Source organism: Triticum dicoccoides, chromosome 5B (genome assembly GCF_002162155.2).
Source record: "Triticum dicoccoides isolate Atlit2015 ecotype Zavitan chromosome 5B, WEW_v2.0, whole genome shotgun sequence".
Classification (NCBI taxonomy): Eukaryota; Viridiplantae; Streptophyta; class Magnoliopsida; order Poales; family Poaceae; genus Triticum; species Triticum dicoccoides.
The window spans coordinates 434,987,941-435,003,128 of record NC_041389.1 but is presented as its reverse complement, the minus strand read 5'-3'; the positions used below and the strand labels follow the sequence as shown (position 1 = coordinate 435,003,128).

Sequence of the window (15,188 nt, the reverse complement as noted above, 5' to 3'; positions counted from 1 at the left end):
TCTGATCTATTCATCATTTGTCATGGCAGTATAGTGAACACCAGAAATAATAGACCACCTAGCGACGACTATAAGCACTAGAGCGAGCCGAACGCACGTCACTGTTATCTCCCCTCCCTCACCGGAGCCGGGAAAAACTTGTTGTAGTAGACAGTCGGGAAGTCGTCGTGCTAAGACCCCACGGGACAAGCGCACCAGAACAGCAACCGCCGCCGATGAAAAGAAGTGTAGATTGGAAGGATCAAACTTGTAGACACATGAATGAACACAAACGAGGACTGGATCCACGGAAATCCATCGAAGACCAATACCGATCGAATCCCACGAGATCCATCGAAGATGCACCTCCACACATCCTCCGACGATACTTGACGCACCACCGGGGGTGAGCAGGACATAAAACCTAGCCGGCCTAAGAAAACACCTAAAAACGGAGTAGGAACCCTCCTGCCGACAAGAGCCGAGGTCCACCGCGCCTCCATGGCCCTAAGGCCACCTGAGATTCGGCGGACCGGTGGTCAGCGCCAGCGTGAGGTCGAGAAACCCTAATCGCATGTGGACTTGCATAAGGAGGGTTTAGGGGCATGGTCTAACTGCCCAATTATCCTGTTACACATTCTTAGATGTAGGCATATGCTTGGCTATATAAAGCTCCTACAGGGCTGCCTTCCATTGCTTTACAAGTACTACCTCGGTCCCAAATTATAAAACGTTTTTGGTAAGCTAAAAATGTCTTATAATTTGGGACAGAGGAAGTAGTATTATTTACTAGGCTACATAAAGCTCCTACAAGGCTTCCTTCCATTGCTTTAAAATTAGTATTATTTACTATGGGTTCGAAAAGTTGTGTGTGGTCTTTAATTTAGAGAAGGTGTAAATGGCCTTGTTGATTATTTTGAATCATTTTATTTCTGTTTGATTGAAAAATATTATTATTTACTTTGGTGCGAAGATGTTGCAATGGTGTCTTTCTCGTTTATTGTTACTTCCATCCAGCGCTCATATTCAAGGTGTAATAAGCTTATGTATGTATAACAACTCTACACTGGCAGACCAACTTACACAGAAGTGTGACATCTATTGCTTTGGAATATTGCTTCTAGAGATGTTGTCAGGTCGCCGTGTCTTTGACCAGAACCTGCCAGCAGTGGAGCACAATCTTGTGAACTGGGCCAGACCATATCTGGAACATAAGCACAAGATACGTTGCGTCATACATGCCACTCTAGGTGGTCTGTACTCGTTCACCTCGGCGCAAAAAATCGCTGCCCTTGCCCTCGAGTGCCTGTGCTCGGACCCCAAGAAGAGGCCGACCATGGACTCGGTGGTCTCTGTCCTAGAAGGTGTTCAGGAAGACGACGAACCAGGAGCAGGGAAGCACCAAGAATCAGGCAAAGAGGTTACCAGTGTGAGTGCACGCAGGAACAATGGCAAATCTCGCTGGAATATCTTCGGAGGGGGGCGGCCGTGATCCAAAGCCAGTCCTCCGAAAGCCGGAACAGGTTTTATCTGAGTTTGTAGATTGCAAACGAATCACAAGGATGCCACGCACGCAGATGCAGGAGCAAAATTATGAAGCCATCCACAGGCTATTAAACACTGGACACTGTCTCGAAGATTTTACCCGCGAGAAGCAAGATGGCTTGCTACAAACACTTATCAGAAGAAGGAGACATCAGTTCTGATTTTAGCTGACGAAATTGACGTGGCAGGTTTTTTTTTTTCGAAACGGACGTGGCAGGTTTTCGTTTGTTGGGCATCTTCACCAACATCTCTGTCTTCGTCTCCTCTAATACAGCCACAAGCAAGAGCAGAAGAGCTTCTTGCGGGTTCGCAGAAAACGTGCTTGAACTGTAATTTCTGAATTTCAAGATAGCAACGAAACTGAAAACCTGTTGTCTACCTTTACCAGTTTGCAACTCAAGAGGATTAACAGGTGGACAGAATTCTCTTTTATTATTGCATTAAACTCGAGAGGATTGTGCAATCTCGCCGTTGCCGTGGCCGTCGGACATGGGAGTTCCCTGGGCAGGTAGCGACTTGGGCTTCAGAACCAGATGTCGGCGTGCTATGTATGCGCGCCTCCAGGAAGAAGATACAGTTGATCACATCCTGATGCATGCAGTGTGTCGCTTAGTCGCATCTAGTAACTCGTACACCATTGTTGGATGAACGGCAGGGAATTTGGATCAACAGCGAGTGGGCAACGCGTTGGTGGGCGATACAAAAGGCAGCTCATGCGTCGGCTATGAACGCGACGACGCGGTCCATGAGCCGCTTGGCGTTGTCGCACTCGAGCTTCCCAAGGAAGAACACGTGGCCCTCCCCCTCCAGCTCCAGCCACGCCGCCTTCCCGCGCCACCCGCTCGCGGCCACGGCGTCGTAGTACGCGCGGTTCCGCGAGGCCAGCCCGTCCTCGAGCCCCGTGGTCACCAGCATCCTCGCGCACCCGAGCCTCTCCAGCGCCGGCGACGCCAGCGGGTTCATCCTCGGGTCGTCCGCGCCGCCCACCGCCGACCCCCGGCACGCGTAGGACCAGAGGAGCCCCGTGACCTTGGCCGCGGCCGGAGGCTCCCCCTCGACCGCCGCGTTCCCGCTGAACCACGGGTGCAGAAGTATCGCTCCCTCGACTCTCGGGCTTCCGTCGTTGGAGGCCGCCCTCACGAGCATCTCGTGCGCGATGTTGGCGCCGGCGCTGTCGCCCGCGACGAACAGTTTAGAGGTGTCGCCGTGGTCGGCGATCCAGCCGTCCTGCGCCGAGGCCGCCCACCGGAGCGCGGCCCAGGAGTCGTCGTAGGCGGCGGGGAGCGGGTGCTCCGGGGCGAGGCGGTAGTCGACGGACACCGTGAGGACGCCGGCCGCCGCGGCGAGGGCGTTGAGGTACTTGTGGTACGTGGGGTCGCGGGCCGACCCGATGAGGAAGGCGCCGCCGTGGAAGTAGACGACGACCGGGAGCTTCGCGGAGGCGTCCTGGAGCTTGTTGGGAAGGTAGAGGCGCACGGAGAGGCCCGTGTCCGCGTCGAGGACGACGTCCTTGGAGGCGACGCCGGTGGCCTCGTCGACGCCGGCGGGCAGGATGGTGGGGTCGTTGAGGCGGTCTATCTTCCCGCTCCTGTAGATGCGGAAGCTCCCCGGGGCCTCTAGCAGCACTTCGTCGGCGGCGGCGGCATCAGTTGGAGCCCCACTACGGTCTGAGGTGGAGCGAACTCTCGATCTCCACGCACCCGGGCATGTTATTTGAGACAAGAATGTGGTCGACAAGGAAGGCCGTTGGAGCTGGGGTAACCTTCTTGTCCGATCCAGTGCTAGTCGCCGGCAAGGTCGGGTGGCCGCCCAGCCATTGCAGATGGCGACTCCGCTCCTGATGATGCTGGCCATGGACTGGAGGCCGAGTGTTGCTCAGGCCTTGTTGTAGTAACAGGCTAACAGATAAGAGCCAGGTGTTGCTTAATGCTTAGGCCGGCTTGGATGCAGTAACAGTGCTAGCAGATAAGGTTTTGCGTGGTGGCAAAGGTCCGGCCGTCCAGGATCACCATCATGCAGCCAGCCAATAATCCTAAACACGCATGAACCTCACCGACCGCATGTGCTTTAGGACAGGTCACGTTGCAAAAAGGACACGTGAGAAGGTTACCTCAAAAGATCGGCCACGTTCTAAAAGGGACACGTCGAGTGATCAAGCGCACGCCGACATCGGCACAAGATCTTCCGTCTGTCCATGCCGCCCGCGCAACTGAACTGTCCGCGCGATTTCCCCTGGTCCCCGGTTGAACAGCGCAATCACCAGCGATGGCACGTTTTGCCCGGCGTGGGTTCAGATACGCCAGGCATGTCATGCCTCTCTAAAGAACAAAAGAATAAAAAAACAAAAGAAACACGAGAGGTCTGGGGCCATGTTTTAAAATCTATTTTCGGTTATACAGTATATGGCGATTAATCATGGCACTGGGAAAGTCCAATTCAATTGGTCAACAGAAGAGAAGTATAGTCCATCGACATATACATATACCAAACTGGCATGTCACAACATGGTTCACAAGATAGCATGCGCCTTTTTACACTTTTATAACCGAAGCACAAAATCCCGTCGACACAATACAAAGTAACAAGACATGATAAACACGAACGAACAATGCCTCTTTACTGTACACCACAAGTGATGATTGCTTTGGTGGTACAAAAATTGCTCTCCGCAGAGTCATATATCGCCTATTGGACCGCTAACCGCTGGAGATGGTCCATGAACACCTCGAAGCTCACATCATCCGTGAATATCACGTCTCCTCCAGGAGCAGGGCTGTCAGAGTTATATGCCACGGATGGATTTAACTTTGCCAGTAAAAACCGAGCCTGCAGGTTCAGACGAAAATGATATTTAGCTCTTTCTTCAACAAGTAATTATAACAAAGCCAATGCCGAAACGAAGTACCAGATTTTCATCAACAAATCACAAGTACAAAAGGAATTACCTGAGATCCATATTGATCACAAACAACCAAACGGGGCACAGGAAACCGCTCTTTGATTATGCTATCAGATTCCTCATGTGGAGCTTTCAACAACTGCGCAAACACCTGAACATAATGCAAAAGAAGATTAAACACTGGAAGGCACTCTACTTTGCAATCTAGATCAAGTCTTTCATGATCAATCAACTAGACTCGTGTGCATCTCAGTAAACCAACACTATTCTGCAGTATAGCTTGACAAACAATTACCTCGTGGCCTTCTTGATCTTGGTAGCCAGCATTTCGCCATTGTGCAATGGTTATCCCATGGAAGATAACCACAGAAAAATAAGAATCCAACAAAAGGATCTTGTCAGGAGCAATTGCAGTTGCATCCAAGAGAACAGGCATTGGCCCTGATTGAAATGAGTAGGATATAAGTGAAGGTTGAATCATTGCAACTGCATTGCCCACATTTTCCCTCTCCAACATCATCCTAAAGTATGCGGTTTCATCGGGGCTATTATTGAAAACCTGCATCAAGGTAAGCAATTCAGTATGTATAAACATGTAAATTTCCATCTTTGTAGCATTGTTTAATGAAGAAAGGCTCAACCTGTACAAACTGAGAACGCCTCAAATTAAACATAAACTGGGGGAATATTGATAGACGTGGAGACAAACTGAAAGATGAGGGTGTTTCCTTCTGATAGTCTCCAAATTTGGTACATAAACGTATCAAAGCACGGTCAAGCCATCTTATTGGATCAAAATCAGCCTGAAAACATCCAGATAAGATAGTGTTACATAAATATGGAACTATAACTTGAATTTATAATCGTTTAAGGCCTGAATTATTTCAGATAATCTATGTGACATCAACAGCCAAGTCACTGCCTACAGCTCAAGTGCTGAACAATACTGCTAAAAAAATTGTCCATATCGGCAGAAGTAAGAAATGCATTCAATTTGTAAATTCTAAAAATGGAGTAATATTGTGAACTATTTAATTTAATTATGAAACACATGGATGTACCTCAGTTTCCATCTTAAATGAGACCAAGCGTGCCACAACTGCGGCTGCGGCTTCTTGATCAAACCCATCTATCAGCTCCTGAAACACAAAAAAAGTATATTAATAAACAAATAAGTATTTTTTTCAAAAGAATAACAGGCAAACACCAGAAAACCCGTCGGATTCGAAAGGAACCGGCATGAGCAACAATATGGCTGTTTTCTGAACATAGATTACTTGTTCATATCAGCAAAATCAATTATGCTCACTAGATGGAACGACACCTCTCCGCGCATGTCTTTTGCCTTCTCTTCTTTCTTTCTTTTAGCCTTTGCAGTTTTATTATAGGTAGCTAAGTTAATCTTTCCATTCAGTTTTGTTGTTATGCTTTTGTACTTTTTATGGTTTTATTTGGTTTAGTCGTTGGCCACCGTTTGTGGATTGTGCTTTTGTGCCTTGTACAGAGTCTTCTAAAAGGAACAGAAAATATTTAAATGCGAAAAAAAGATTATGCTCACTAGAAGAAGTGTCATCAATAATTCATGATTAGCAAAGTGATCAAAGATAAGAGAAACTAGCCTGCACACTAGCAGAACCAGAAGCCCATTGTCTGGAGATCGTAGTAGTTCGCAATCTCATCTGGCCCTCATGATGCTGATAACTGAATGTGACACCCTCAAGTCAGCCAGGCAAGTACATCTAAAGCAGAATCAGATTGTTTGGAAAATTGAAAAGGAAAAAAAAATGTTCCTTACTAGGTTACAAATTGAAGGTAGAGCTGTTCGCCTGTCTGCTGAGCGACTGAATCTGGGCCAACTTTTCTTGAGATGTCATATACAAAGCAAAGCGATGTTTTCTTGTCAAGACCACACATCTTCCAGGCGCTAGTATTTCCCTGACCAATAACAGTATCTGCAGACAGAGGACTTTTCTGCATACAATAACTGCAACATTAGAACAGCAAAAAATTGCAGTCTTGTCATTGTATATACTTTACAGCTACAAAGTTAACAACATGGTTGTACCTTCTCCAGGGAAGAACAAGGCCCAATAATGCCTTGAATCTTTACATCTTTTGAGCAGTTAATCTCAAGAATACCACTGTTGAGGCAATTCAAAAATATTAGTGTAAAATTCAAATAAAGATGTCACCTTCACACAAACATTGGGTGTATTATATTGATTGATTGATAAATTTTTGATTCAAATATGATATCTCCGGTACAAGGGTCGATCCGGGTGGCCTTGATATGCAGCAGAGCAGCTGAGCTACCTTGAAAGCTTCACTGGCACATGTACGACTTTATAGGATAGTATGGAAATTTTAAATGAGGAACCCTCACACTATGGTGAAAAAGAGGTAGGCAGCAGTTTGCCAACAAAATAAAAATAAGAGCAAGAGAAAATAATTGTTTACTTGAATGATAATCCAAGGCCGTTGTCTGCTGACTGAAAGATGCGGAGAAGCGAGTCTTTGAAAACGGAGTGACCAAAACTTTCAGCAAGCACAACAATTCCCCCAGTCTTCTCAATTGCAACCTTCATTTCAGCAACACCAACCTGAAAACTCAAGCATAAAGAAAATATTACTTCAGACAAAATGACCATGCATCTAAGTCACGCATCAAATAGTGGACACAAAGGTGAGTTTCCATGGCTTCATTAGGCAGTGTAGTAGCTTTTCAAAAGCATGTGTTTTCAACCAGTTTTGGATACAAGGGTTAGTTGAGAGCATTTTTATCCACAACATCTTACTAGAATAAGCAACTACTACTATAAATAACTAAATGCCACGTGCAGTACCGCACAACGACCGTGGACGTGCCCTTCATAACCGGCTGTCTATCAACTCTGTGGTCCTATTACACAGTCACTGGAAGCAACTAAGTGTTTCTTACATTTTATTATTTGCAAACATTGGATATAGTACCTGTGTTGAGGTCCCTCACTAGCATACAACTCACAAAAATACACAGCAATAGCAAAGCTATTGCTTTACATAAAATGGACCCATGTGGCTAGAAAAAGGTAGCTAATTTGCATTATGATGATACTGCCGTTGGTCAGGAATCTAGTTCATGTCCTAGAATTGTGCATATGGCTGATATCTGACGCACTAACATGGATATGTGATATTGATATGGACTTTCAGCACAAGCAACAGCTAAATAACTACAAATTCTACACACGTAAGCTAACGGTTCTAGCTACACACCTCTAATAGTAATAGCTGCAAAATCAAGGAGAAAAGGGTGAAAGAGTTAGGGAACACATTCGACAAGCTGATTTCTATCCATACAAGGGTATGTGTGGCCTCATACTTTACTTAGTACCCTCTCCATTCTCTTTTGCTTGTCATTATGGACATCTGTTGAAGTATATGTGGATTGTGCAAACTTTCTCCATTAGTTCAGACTTTTGGTTCTACTGGTTGGTGCATGAAACTTAATAATATAGACGTTGTCTCCAGTACACAACTTTGATCATACCTTTTCTAATTATAAATGCAATGATACAGAGTACTTATGATGCCAATTCTACTCAATATAATTTTGACAACTCTTAGTAGTTGTATATGCTAGGAAACAGTTTACAGGTTTAACTGCACTAAGATGACATCTATACAAGAAGTAAGGAGTATAAATAAAATAAGCAACAGACCTGATCGACTGCACAAGCAAACAAATCCAGCACATGTCCTTGGTGCACAAGCTGCTTGGCAATCTGATCATAGAACTTAACAGCTTTATCAAAAAGTGGAGCCGAGTCTTTATCGAGGTCTTTGTGTGAGCGAATTGGCTCTGTTAAGGATTTGGATACAATCTGGAAATTTTGCAGAACGGTCATCACACTACACAAGAATCATATAAAACAATATGTATGCATTATACAATTATTGTGGTATATGTAAATTATAGATAACATAAGTTCCAAGCATAATCAATATATGTACTCAGAGCAATTTGGCAGAAAACAGTGCATATTGCTGTCCTTCAATAAGGGAGCTTTTGGTGCAGAGATTTGCTCTAAAACCAATGAAAACAGTGAGATAAACATGAGTTTACCTTTTCAAGAAAAGAAACAATAGTATTTTGTCACAAAGCAAAGGTGCAATGCTAGAACATGCAAAAATGACTTAATGTTCAAATATAAAATAGTAGTGTTTCTTGGAACATGAGGAAAGGATGGTGCTCCAAGAGTAAGAACCTTTCCAGTTTCACATCTAAACATGTGAACCCAAAATTGTGATAGTATGATAGACAACCAAATAGCTCAAAAGATGGCAATCATTCAATATTAATTGGACTTACAGAACCAGGTCCCTCTGTAGATGGACCCCCAACAAATGCCATGATCCTAGCACCTGATCCAGGGACACAAACCCCCAAGAGACTAGCCGCCACACTTAATGCAGCTCCAGTGCATCTTGATGCACGTTGATCAGCTGGAATATGCCAAGGGTCCTTTTGCAGCTCTTCAATAACCTATACATACAGTGAAATCATCGTATCATGGACTTGCCTCATTAAAAATTTGGGATAAGAACAGTTATATAGACAATATGATTTTCTATTGAATGATATCGATTCTTAACTGAGTTCAGTACAAACTCGCACTCCGAAGCAGGCACAAGGAACCTAGAGATGCTCTCTGATGAAAGACCATCCCTGGTTCCAGCTATAACCCCTGTGGTGGGCTTTTGTTTGCCTGCAAAGAAGCACATTTGCTCCAATATTTGTTCCTTGCTGACCTCCTTTGTTCCCTTGAACACATATGACTTCGGCAACAAACCAAAACCCAATTCATGCACCTACATGCACCAATATTGAAAAGATATTGCTAAATAAAGCATTGAGTACAGAACAAAACATTTAAGGACAGAGCATTATGAGTAAACACAGAACTATACCTGTACATATGTCCCATAAGTAATGAATCCAATAAGGGAATTATCTGGCAATAGCTCAGTAGCCTGTGCCAGAGCAGACTTCAAATAACCAATTTCTTCCTCGATAATGCAAGTATCCACAACAAAGATGAAAACAGGAGGCATTACAGGACCTGTTTCTGCAGTGGATATGTACTCAATTGTGGTATACTGAGGAAAGAGTTCTGGAGGGAGATTGTTTTCTGAGATCGAGGAATAGTGTTGAGGGAACTGATTGCGCTGAAAGCAGAATGTACAGAGCCAGATCTTAGCATTATAGTCGACTCTGGAGAAAGGATTGAGGATGGAACGACACATGCGGCAGCGAAGGGGAGCATATGGCACTACTGGCATATCAGGAATTGACTTGAGAGGAGTATAGATGGCAGAAACAGGGACGACACAGCTCACAGCATCCTCCCTTGTGCCTGGAATAACATTCCATGGCATCCTTATCCCATCCAGAGCCTCAAGCTCAAGGAATTCAGACATTTTGTATACAACAGTCTTATGTGCTAACTGTGTCAGGCGGCCTCAGCAAGTGAAATGGTACCCAACCTGCAAATTTCAGATCAATAGCAAGTGAGAAGTCGGTTAGCATAAGCAAGCGAATATAGAACGAAAACGACCACATAAAGACAAGTCAATCCAATCTGCTCAAATACTATATTTGATACTACAATAGTTCTTGCACATCAAAATTGTAATGTTGCGCATTCCTAGCAATCCTATTTCACCAAAACCAAGTTGCCGGCAGTAGACAGTGAGCTCGTGTAACCAATGATTCAGCCTGATCATACAACTTCGAACATGAGAACCCCACCATTCGAGCAGATCGCAGCATCGATCACTCCTCATAACTCTCCAGTTTACATACACATAACTTAAAAAACTCAACTCTAAATAGCCGTACGAAACAATCACATTAACCTTTTTGCTTTCGTGTCAAACAAACAACCAAATGTGGTGACATGCAGCACGAAATTGCACCCAGGTAGCCCAGAACTCTCACAAACTATCGAAGTGCCAAGGGTTGATTTCGATTTGTTCTAGTACTTCTATGACAAAAACGCCGCAAAATATTCGAGATCGCAATTGCTTCCCGCCCCGCCCACCAGACACTACCGAGAATTCTCGCAGCTGAACACGGCGAGCCCTAGTCCCGAGATCTCCAAGAACGGCCTCGCCTTCAGGAAAAGGAAAGGTAGGGGCTGCAAGCAGAGGTGGCGCTTACCGGCGGATCACTCGCGAACACTACCGCGCCGCGAGAAACTTGGGGGCAGGTCGCCTCCTAGTGCCGGCCAACCGCACCGGCGTCGGCGTCGGCGTCGCCGGCGTTGGAGGAGGGGGAGGCGATCGAGGCGGCACGGTGGAGCGCGCGATGCGATCCGGATTCAGGAGGGGACTCTGCACTCAGGCGACAGGAGGAGAGAGGTGAGGTGGCGCCGGACGGAGGTCTTGTGGGGCCGGTGTTCGGGGATGAAGGGCTCGGATGGGCGCGTCGGAAGCGAGGCCGGATCGGACGGCTTGTACGAGGCCTGCCTGCGTGGCCTGTCCTGTGTCGACTTCCGGTTGTTCTGGACACCGGCTGTCTCGGCGCTGGCAAATTTATGCCGCCCCAACTTTTCCGACAACCGCGAGAGTAGGTTTCACTCTTCATGTCCGAACCGGACTGGCGGTCCGTCCGCGAACCAGAACCGGTCTTCTCCGTTTTTTAAGATGCAAAAGGTCTTTTAGCATAACAACCACACGCCAAAAGCCCAATACCAACCGGGCTCGCTATGTTTTTTGTGATTTATCAATGGATTCATTCCAATATTACAATTATGTGTATTTATTTGATACGGCATGATATTTTGAGGGCTAGAGACAATGATTTCTTGTAAAACCGGGAAAAAACAGGATCTGGGTGGGTACTGAATTAATAGGTTAGTTCAAAAAGGTTATATAAATTCTAATAAAAAAGTATGTAAAAGTGATATTATAATATCATAAAACAATTAAAAATTACATATCAAACATATTCAACGGTGACCCTTAAAATGAACGTCCGTGGACGCGTACGAACTAGTCTGCGGAGAGCGGTATGGGAGTTGACCATCCAACTATGCGCGCATACATTTTCAAACCAAATTTGAACGAACAAGAGGATTTACATGCAAAAACAGATGATTGACATCTAATCCGGAGCACATTCTTTACATTTTAGACATATTATATATTAAACAAAGCGATCGGACCTAAACCTAGTCTAATTCTACAGCGGGGCACGTCCTCCAAGCCAGCCCTTGTTGTTCCCCTCCATGCCCATGTCGGACGACGATGTCCATGGAGTGTTTGACAAAAAACTACCACTCTAGGGCTTTTGTCCCATAGAACTATCATTTTTTTAAACTGGCTAAAAACTACCAAAAATTGCTCATTTTGTGTCTAAAAACTACTAAATCCGTCTGGTGACCGTTTCAAGCATTTTAAACGTGTTTCCGACAAGAGCGGACCACCTGTCAGGCTAACGGGGTGCCTATGGCTAATGGTGACGGTTGGTGGCCGTTACTTGCGCCACTCAGTCGGACCGGGCTCGACCAGGTCAAAGCTGGTCGGCCGGCTCGCCCCTTCCCACCATCTCTCACTCTCCCCCGAGCTCACTCTCTTCTTTGCCTCCTCTCTTCTTCTCATCGCACTCCGGCGATGCCACGAAGATGTCGTTGTGGCCAGATAGCAATGAGAGCTCCGATAATGATGACGAGTACATGAGCGAGTTCAGCAGCATGCAGATGTACTTTGTAAGTTGCTCAATCTCTCCTATCCCGTGCTAGGGTTAGGGTTTGAAGATTCTTTTGATTTCTTCCATTTCTGTGGGCTTGTGGTTGAATCTGACCGTAAGTGCATACTGCACAGGCAGAGGCCAGGCAAATTTGTTGCATTTGAAGGTACTGACACTGGCAGAAGATTCATAGGTTGTGCTACTGAGGTAATATACTAACTTTTGAAGGTTGTGATTGATTCATTTTGTGGTATGTGGAAACAAAGTATTGTTCAGTTGGCTATGTCTGAATTTTGTGGTATGTGGAAACAGAGTATTGTTTAGTTGTTGATGTAGATAAATGTTTTGTAGTTCTTTCATAGAGCTAGCAAGTGTAGCTATGTAAATGTTTAGGGTTTATGATTTCTTCTTCTGAATTTGATTGTTACTGAACAATATAGTTCATTGTAAATTTGACTGAATTTCATTGTGTTTTCAGGATGGTGTGAACTATGGTGTTCTGGAGTGGGTAGATGCCCCTTGGCTAGTAATTCTGTAAAGATGTTTAACCAAGCTGTGGGATATGTATCATGAGGAGAACCTTCATAGAGTCTAGGATAATGAGGCTCATGGGATAGAGGTTGCAAAACTGAAGAAGGAGCTTGATTCTGTTGGCAATCAGTACAACCGGCTTGTGGATAATGTATCCAAGCTGTTTGATTACCAGGATGGGCAGAAATCCCATGACATGGATCACACAAGCCAAGCAATCAATGAACTGAAGGAGAAGAGGCAACAACTTGAGGAGCAGGCAAAGATTGAGCTTGGAATGGAGAAGTTTAAACTCAAGAAAGAACAGAGGTGCATCCTGCAGAGTCAAGCCGATATCATTCAAAACACCATGAAGGCCATGAAGGAGATACAAGTGAAGGTACGAGAGAGACCTCCTTAAAGAAGATAAGAAGAAGTTGGAGCATGTCATTTCTTAGCTCCTGAAGGCTGGTCATGGGTGCAAGGAAAAGCTGGACAAGATGAAAGAAGTTGTCATGGAGGAGTGAAGTGGTAGCTATGGTTGGTAAGTAAATATGAGGCCTATATATATATATAACTGGCGTAGCACTATTGAGTCTGATGCAAATATGCATCTCAGTACTAATATTAGTTATGAAACTGCCTAAGAACTGCCATGGTTTCAGATCATTTTGGTTAGGGTGGTGGGGGTGTTGTTATGCCCTTAATTTGTACTTCCTACATTTTATCCTCGTTGTAATGGCTTCTAAGTTAAGATAAAAACCATATTATGTCCTCAAGAAATGTATTTCTGTGCGACAATGGTTGCTTAAGGCAATTCTGATTACTTTATATCACATTTGCAAACATAGGCAGGCGCCATAGATAGCATTTAGGATTACATAGAGAGCAGATATGATTACATAGATAACACTTATTATTACATAAATAACACATACAATCTGAAATAGTTTTAGATATACTGGAACTGAAAGGTTTCAACATTGAAGAGCACTGACAAAACTGAATCTCAGTAAACATTCAAACACTGACGATAACTGAACCTGAAACTTACAGTTTCAGATTCTCAGAAGCCTGCCATGCTAAGTGCGCAGACCGGTGTACCTCCTGTTTGACTTGAGTATGATCTGGCAGCTCCTACACTTCATCTTCATCGATGACGATGCGAGAGGAGGTAGGCGGCGAGCAAGCAGTGTCTGTGGGGCAACGATCTGCAAGTCGTCCTCCTCCTCCTCTTGCTGCACATCTCTAGTTGTAGCCGTAGCTTGTTCTTGGAGCGATATAGTGGTGGGCTGCCCAGAATCGGTGGAGTCCGCCTCCTCATGGCCCACAAGAGGATGTCGATGGGCGGGATCCCCTTAGCTGGGGTTCCATAGCGCTTGTCCATGTGTTGCTTCTCCTCTGTTGTAGTCTTTTTCCTAACTACCTCTGATGCATCTATGCTACGTCTTGAGCTTGCGTTGGTTTTCCTTGAAGAGGAAAGGGTGATGCAACAATAGTAGCGTAAGTATTTCCCTCAGTTTTTGAGAACCAAGGTATCAATCCAGTAGGAGGCTCCTCAAAAGTCCCACGCACCTACACAAAGAAACAAACAACTCGCAACCAACGCAATAAAGGGGTTGTCTATCCCTTCACGACCACTTGCGAAAGTGAGATCTGATAGAGATAGTTTGATAATATAAATATATTTTTGGTATTTTATGATATAGATTGGAAAAGTAAAGATGCAAATAAAAGTAGAATGAAAGCTTATATGATAAAAGATAGACCCGGGGGCCATAGGTTTCACTAGTGGCTTCTCTCAAGATAGCATAAGTATTTCGATGGGTGAACAAATTACTGTCGAGCAATTGATAGAAAAGCGAATAATTATGAGATTATCTAGGCATGATCATGTATATAGGCATCACGTCCGCGACAAGTAGACTGACTCCTGCCTGCATCTACTACACCACACATCGACCGCTATCTAGCATGCATCTAGAGTATTAAGTTCATAAAGAACAGAGTAACGCATTAAGAAAGATGACATGATGTAGAGGGATAAACTCATGCTATATGATATAAACCCCATCTTTTTATCCTCGATGGCAACAATACAATACATGCCTTGCTGCCCCTGCTGTCACTGGGAAAGGACACCGCAAGATTGAACCCAAAGCTAAACACTTCTCCCATTGCAAGAAAGATCAATCTAGTAGGCCAAACCAAACTGATAATTTGAAGAGACTTGAAAATATAACTCAATAATACATAAAAGAGTTCAGAGGAGATTCAAATATTTCTCATAGATAAACTTGATCACAAACCCACAATTCATCGGATCTCGACAAACACACCGCAAAAAGAGTTACATCAAATAGATCTCCAAGAAGATCGAGGAGAACATGGTATTGAGATCCAAAAAGAGAGAAGAAGCCATCTAGCTAATAACTATGGACTCGAAGGTCTCTAGTAAACTACTCACAACTCATCGGAGGGGCTATGGTGTTGATGTAGAAGCGCTCTATGGTCGATTCCCCC

The 15,188-nt window shown here is 44.7% G+C and overlaps 3 protein-coding genes across 3 annotated transcripts in view; 1 reads left to right on the top strand and 2 right to left on the bottom strand.

Annotated features, from left to right (window-relative positions):
* The window catches only part of LOC119310137 (receptor-like cytoplasmic kinase 176), a 20,564-nt gene extending 18,675 nt beyond the window's left edge, over nucleotides 1–1,889 (top strand). The window contains exon 12 of the mRNA XM_037585974.1: nucleotides 1,053–1,889. Within this exon, the coding sequence (XP_037441871.1) occupies nucleotides 1,053–1,471 (419 nt within the window). The 3' untranslated portion in view covers nucleotides 1,472–1,889. The remainder of the gene's footprint in view (nucleotides 1–1,052) is intronic.
* Nucleotides 1,890–1,929: 40 nt separating this feature from the next.
* LOC119310139 (probable carboxylesterase 2) lies at nucleotides 1,930–3,462 on the bottom strand. The gene has a single exon (XM_037585975.1). The coding sequence runs from the start codon at nucleotides 3,376–3,378 to the stop codon at nucleotides 2,236–2,238; it is 1,143 nt and encodes a 380-aa protein (XP_037441872.1). The 5' UTR covers nucleotides 3,379–3,462; the 3' UTR covers nucleotides 1,930–2,235.
* Nucleotides 3,463–3,964: 502 nt separating this feature from the next.
* Nucleotides 3,965–9,932, bottom strand: LOC119310135 (protein transport protein SEC23-like). The gene is made up of 13 exons (XM_037585972.1): nucleotides 9,374–9,932; nucleotides 9,059–9,274; nucleotides 8,775–8,948; nucleotides 8,125–8,286; nucleotides 6,881–7,023; nucleotides 6,489–6,564; nucleotides 6,219–6,394; nucleotides 6,043–6,124; nucleotides 5,485–5,562; nucleotides 5,065–5,226; nucleotides 4,719–4,982; nucleotides 4,470–4,574; nucleotides 3,965–4,350 (listed from the first exon to the last, which is right to left on the bottom strand). Exons 1-13 carry the CDS (start codon nucleotides 9,881–9,883, stop codon nucleotides 4,210–4,212), a joined length of 2,289 nt encoding a protein of 762 aa, XP_037441869.1. The 5' UTR covers nucleotides 9,884–9,932; the 3' UTR covers nucleotides 3,965–4,209.
* Between the last annotated feature and the right edge of the window lie 5,256 nt (nucleotides 9,933–15,188).

Excerpts from the sequence above, each read along its gene's own strand:
- LOC119310135 (XM_037585972.1), bottom strand. The coding sequence starts at position 9,883 with ATGTCTGAATTCCTTGAGCTTGAGGCTCTGGATGGGATAAGGATGCCA. Across the intron at positions 9,275-9,373 it reads CTTATGGGACATATGTACAG|GTGCATGAATTGGGTTTTGG; the intron begins GTATAGTTCTGT and ends TGGTGCATGTAG. Across the intron at positions 5,563-6,042 it reads CTGGTTCTGCTAGTGTGCAG|GAGCTGATAGATGGGTTTGA; the intron begins GCTAGTTTCTCT and ends TTTGTGTTTCAG.
- LOC119310139 (XM_037585975.1), bottom strand. The coding sequence starts at position 3,378 with ATGGCCAGCATCATCAGGAGCGGAGTCGCCATCTGCAATGGCTGGGCG.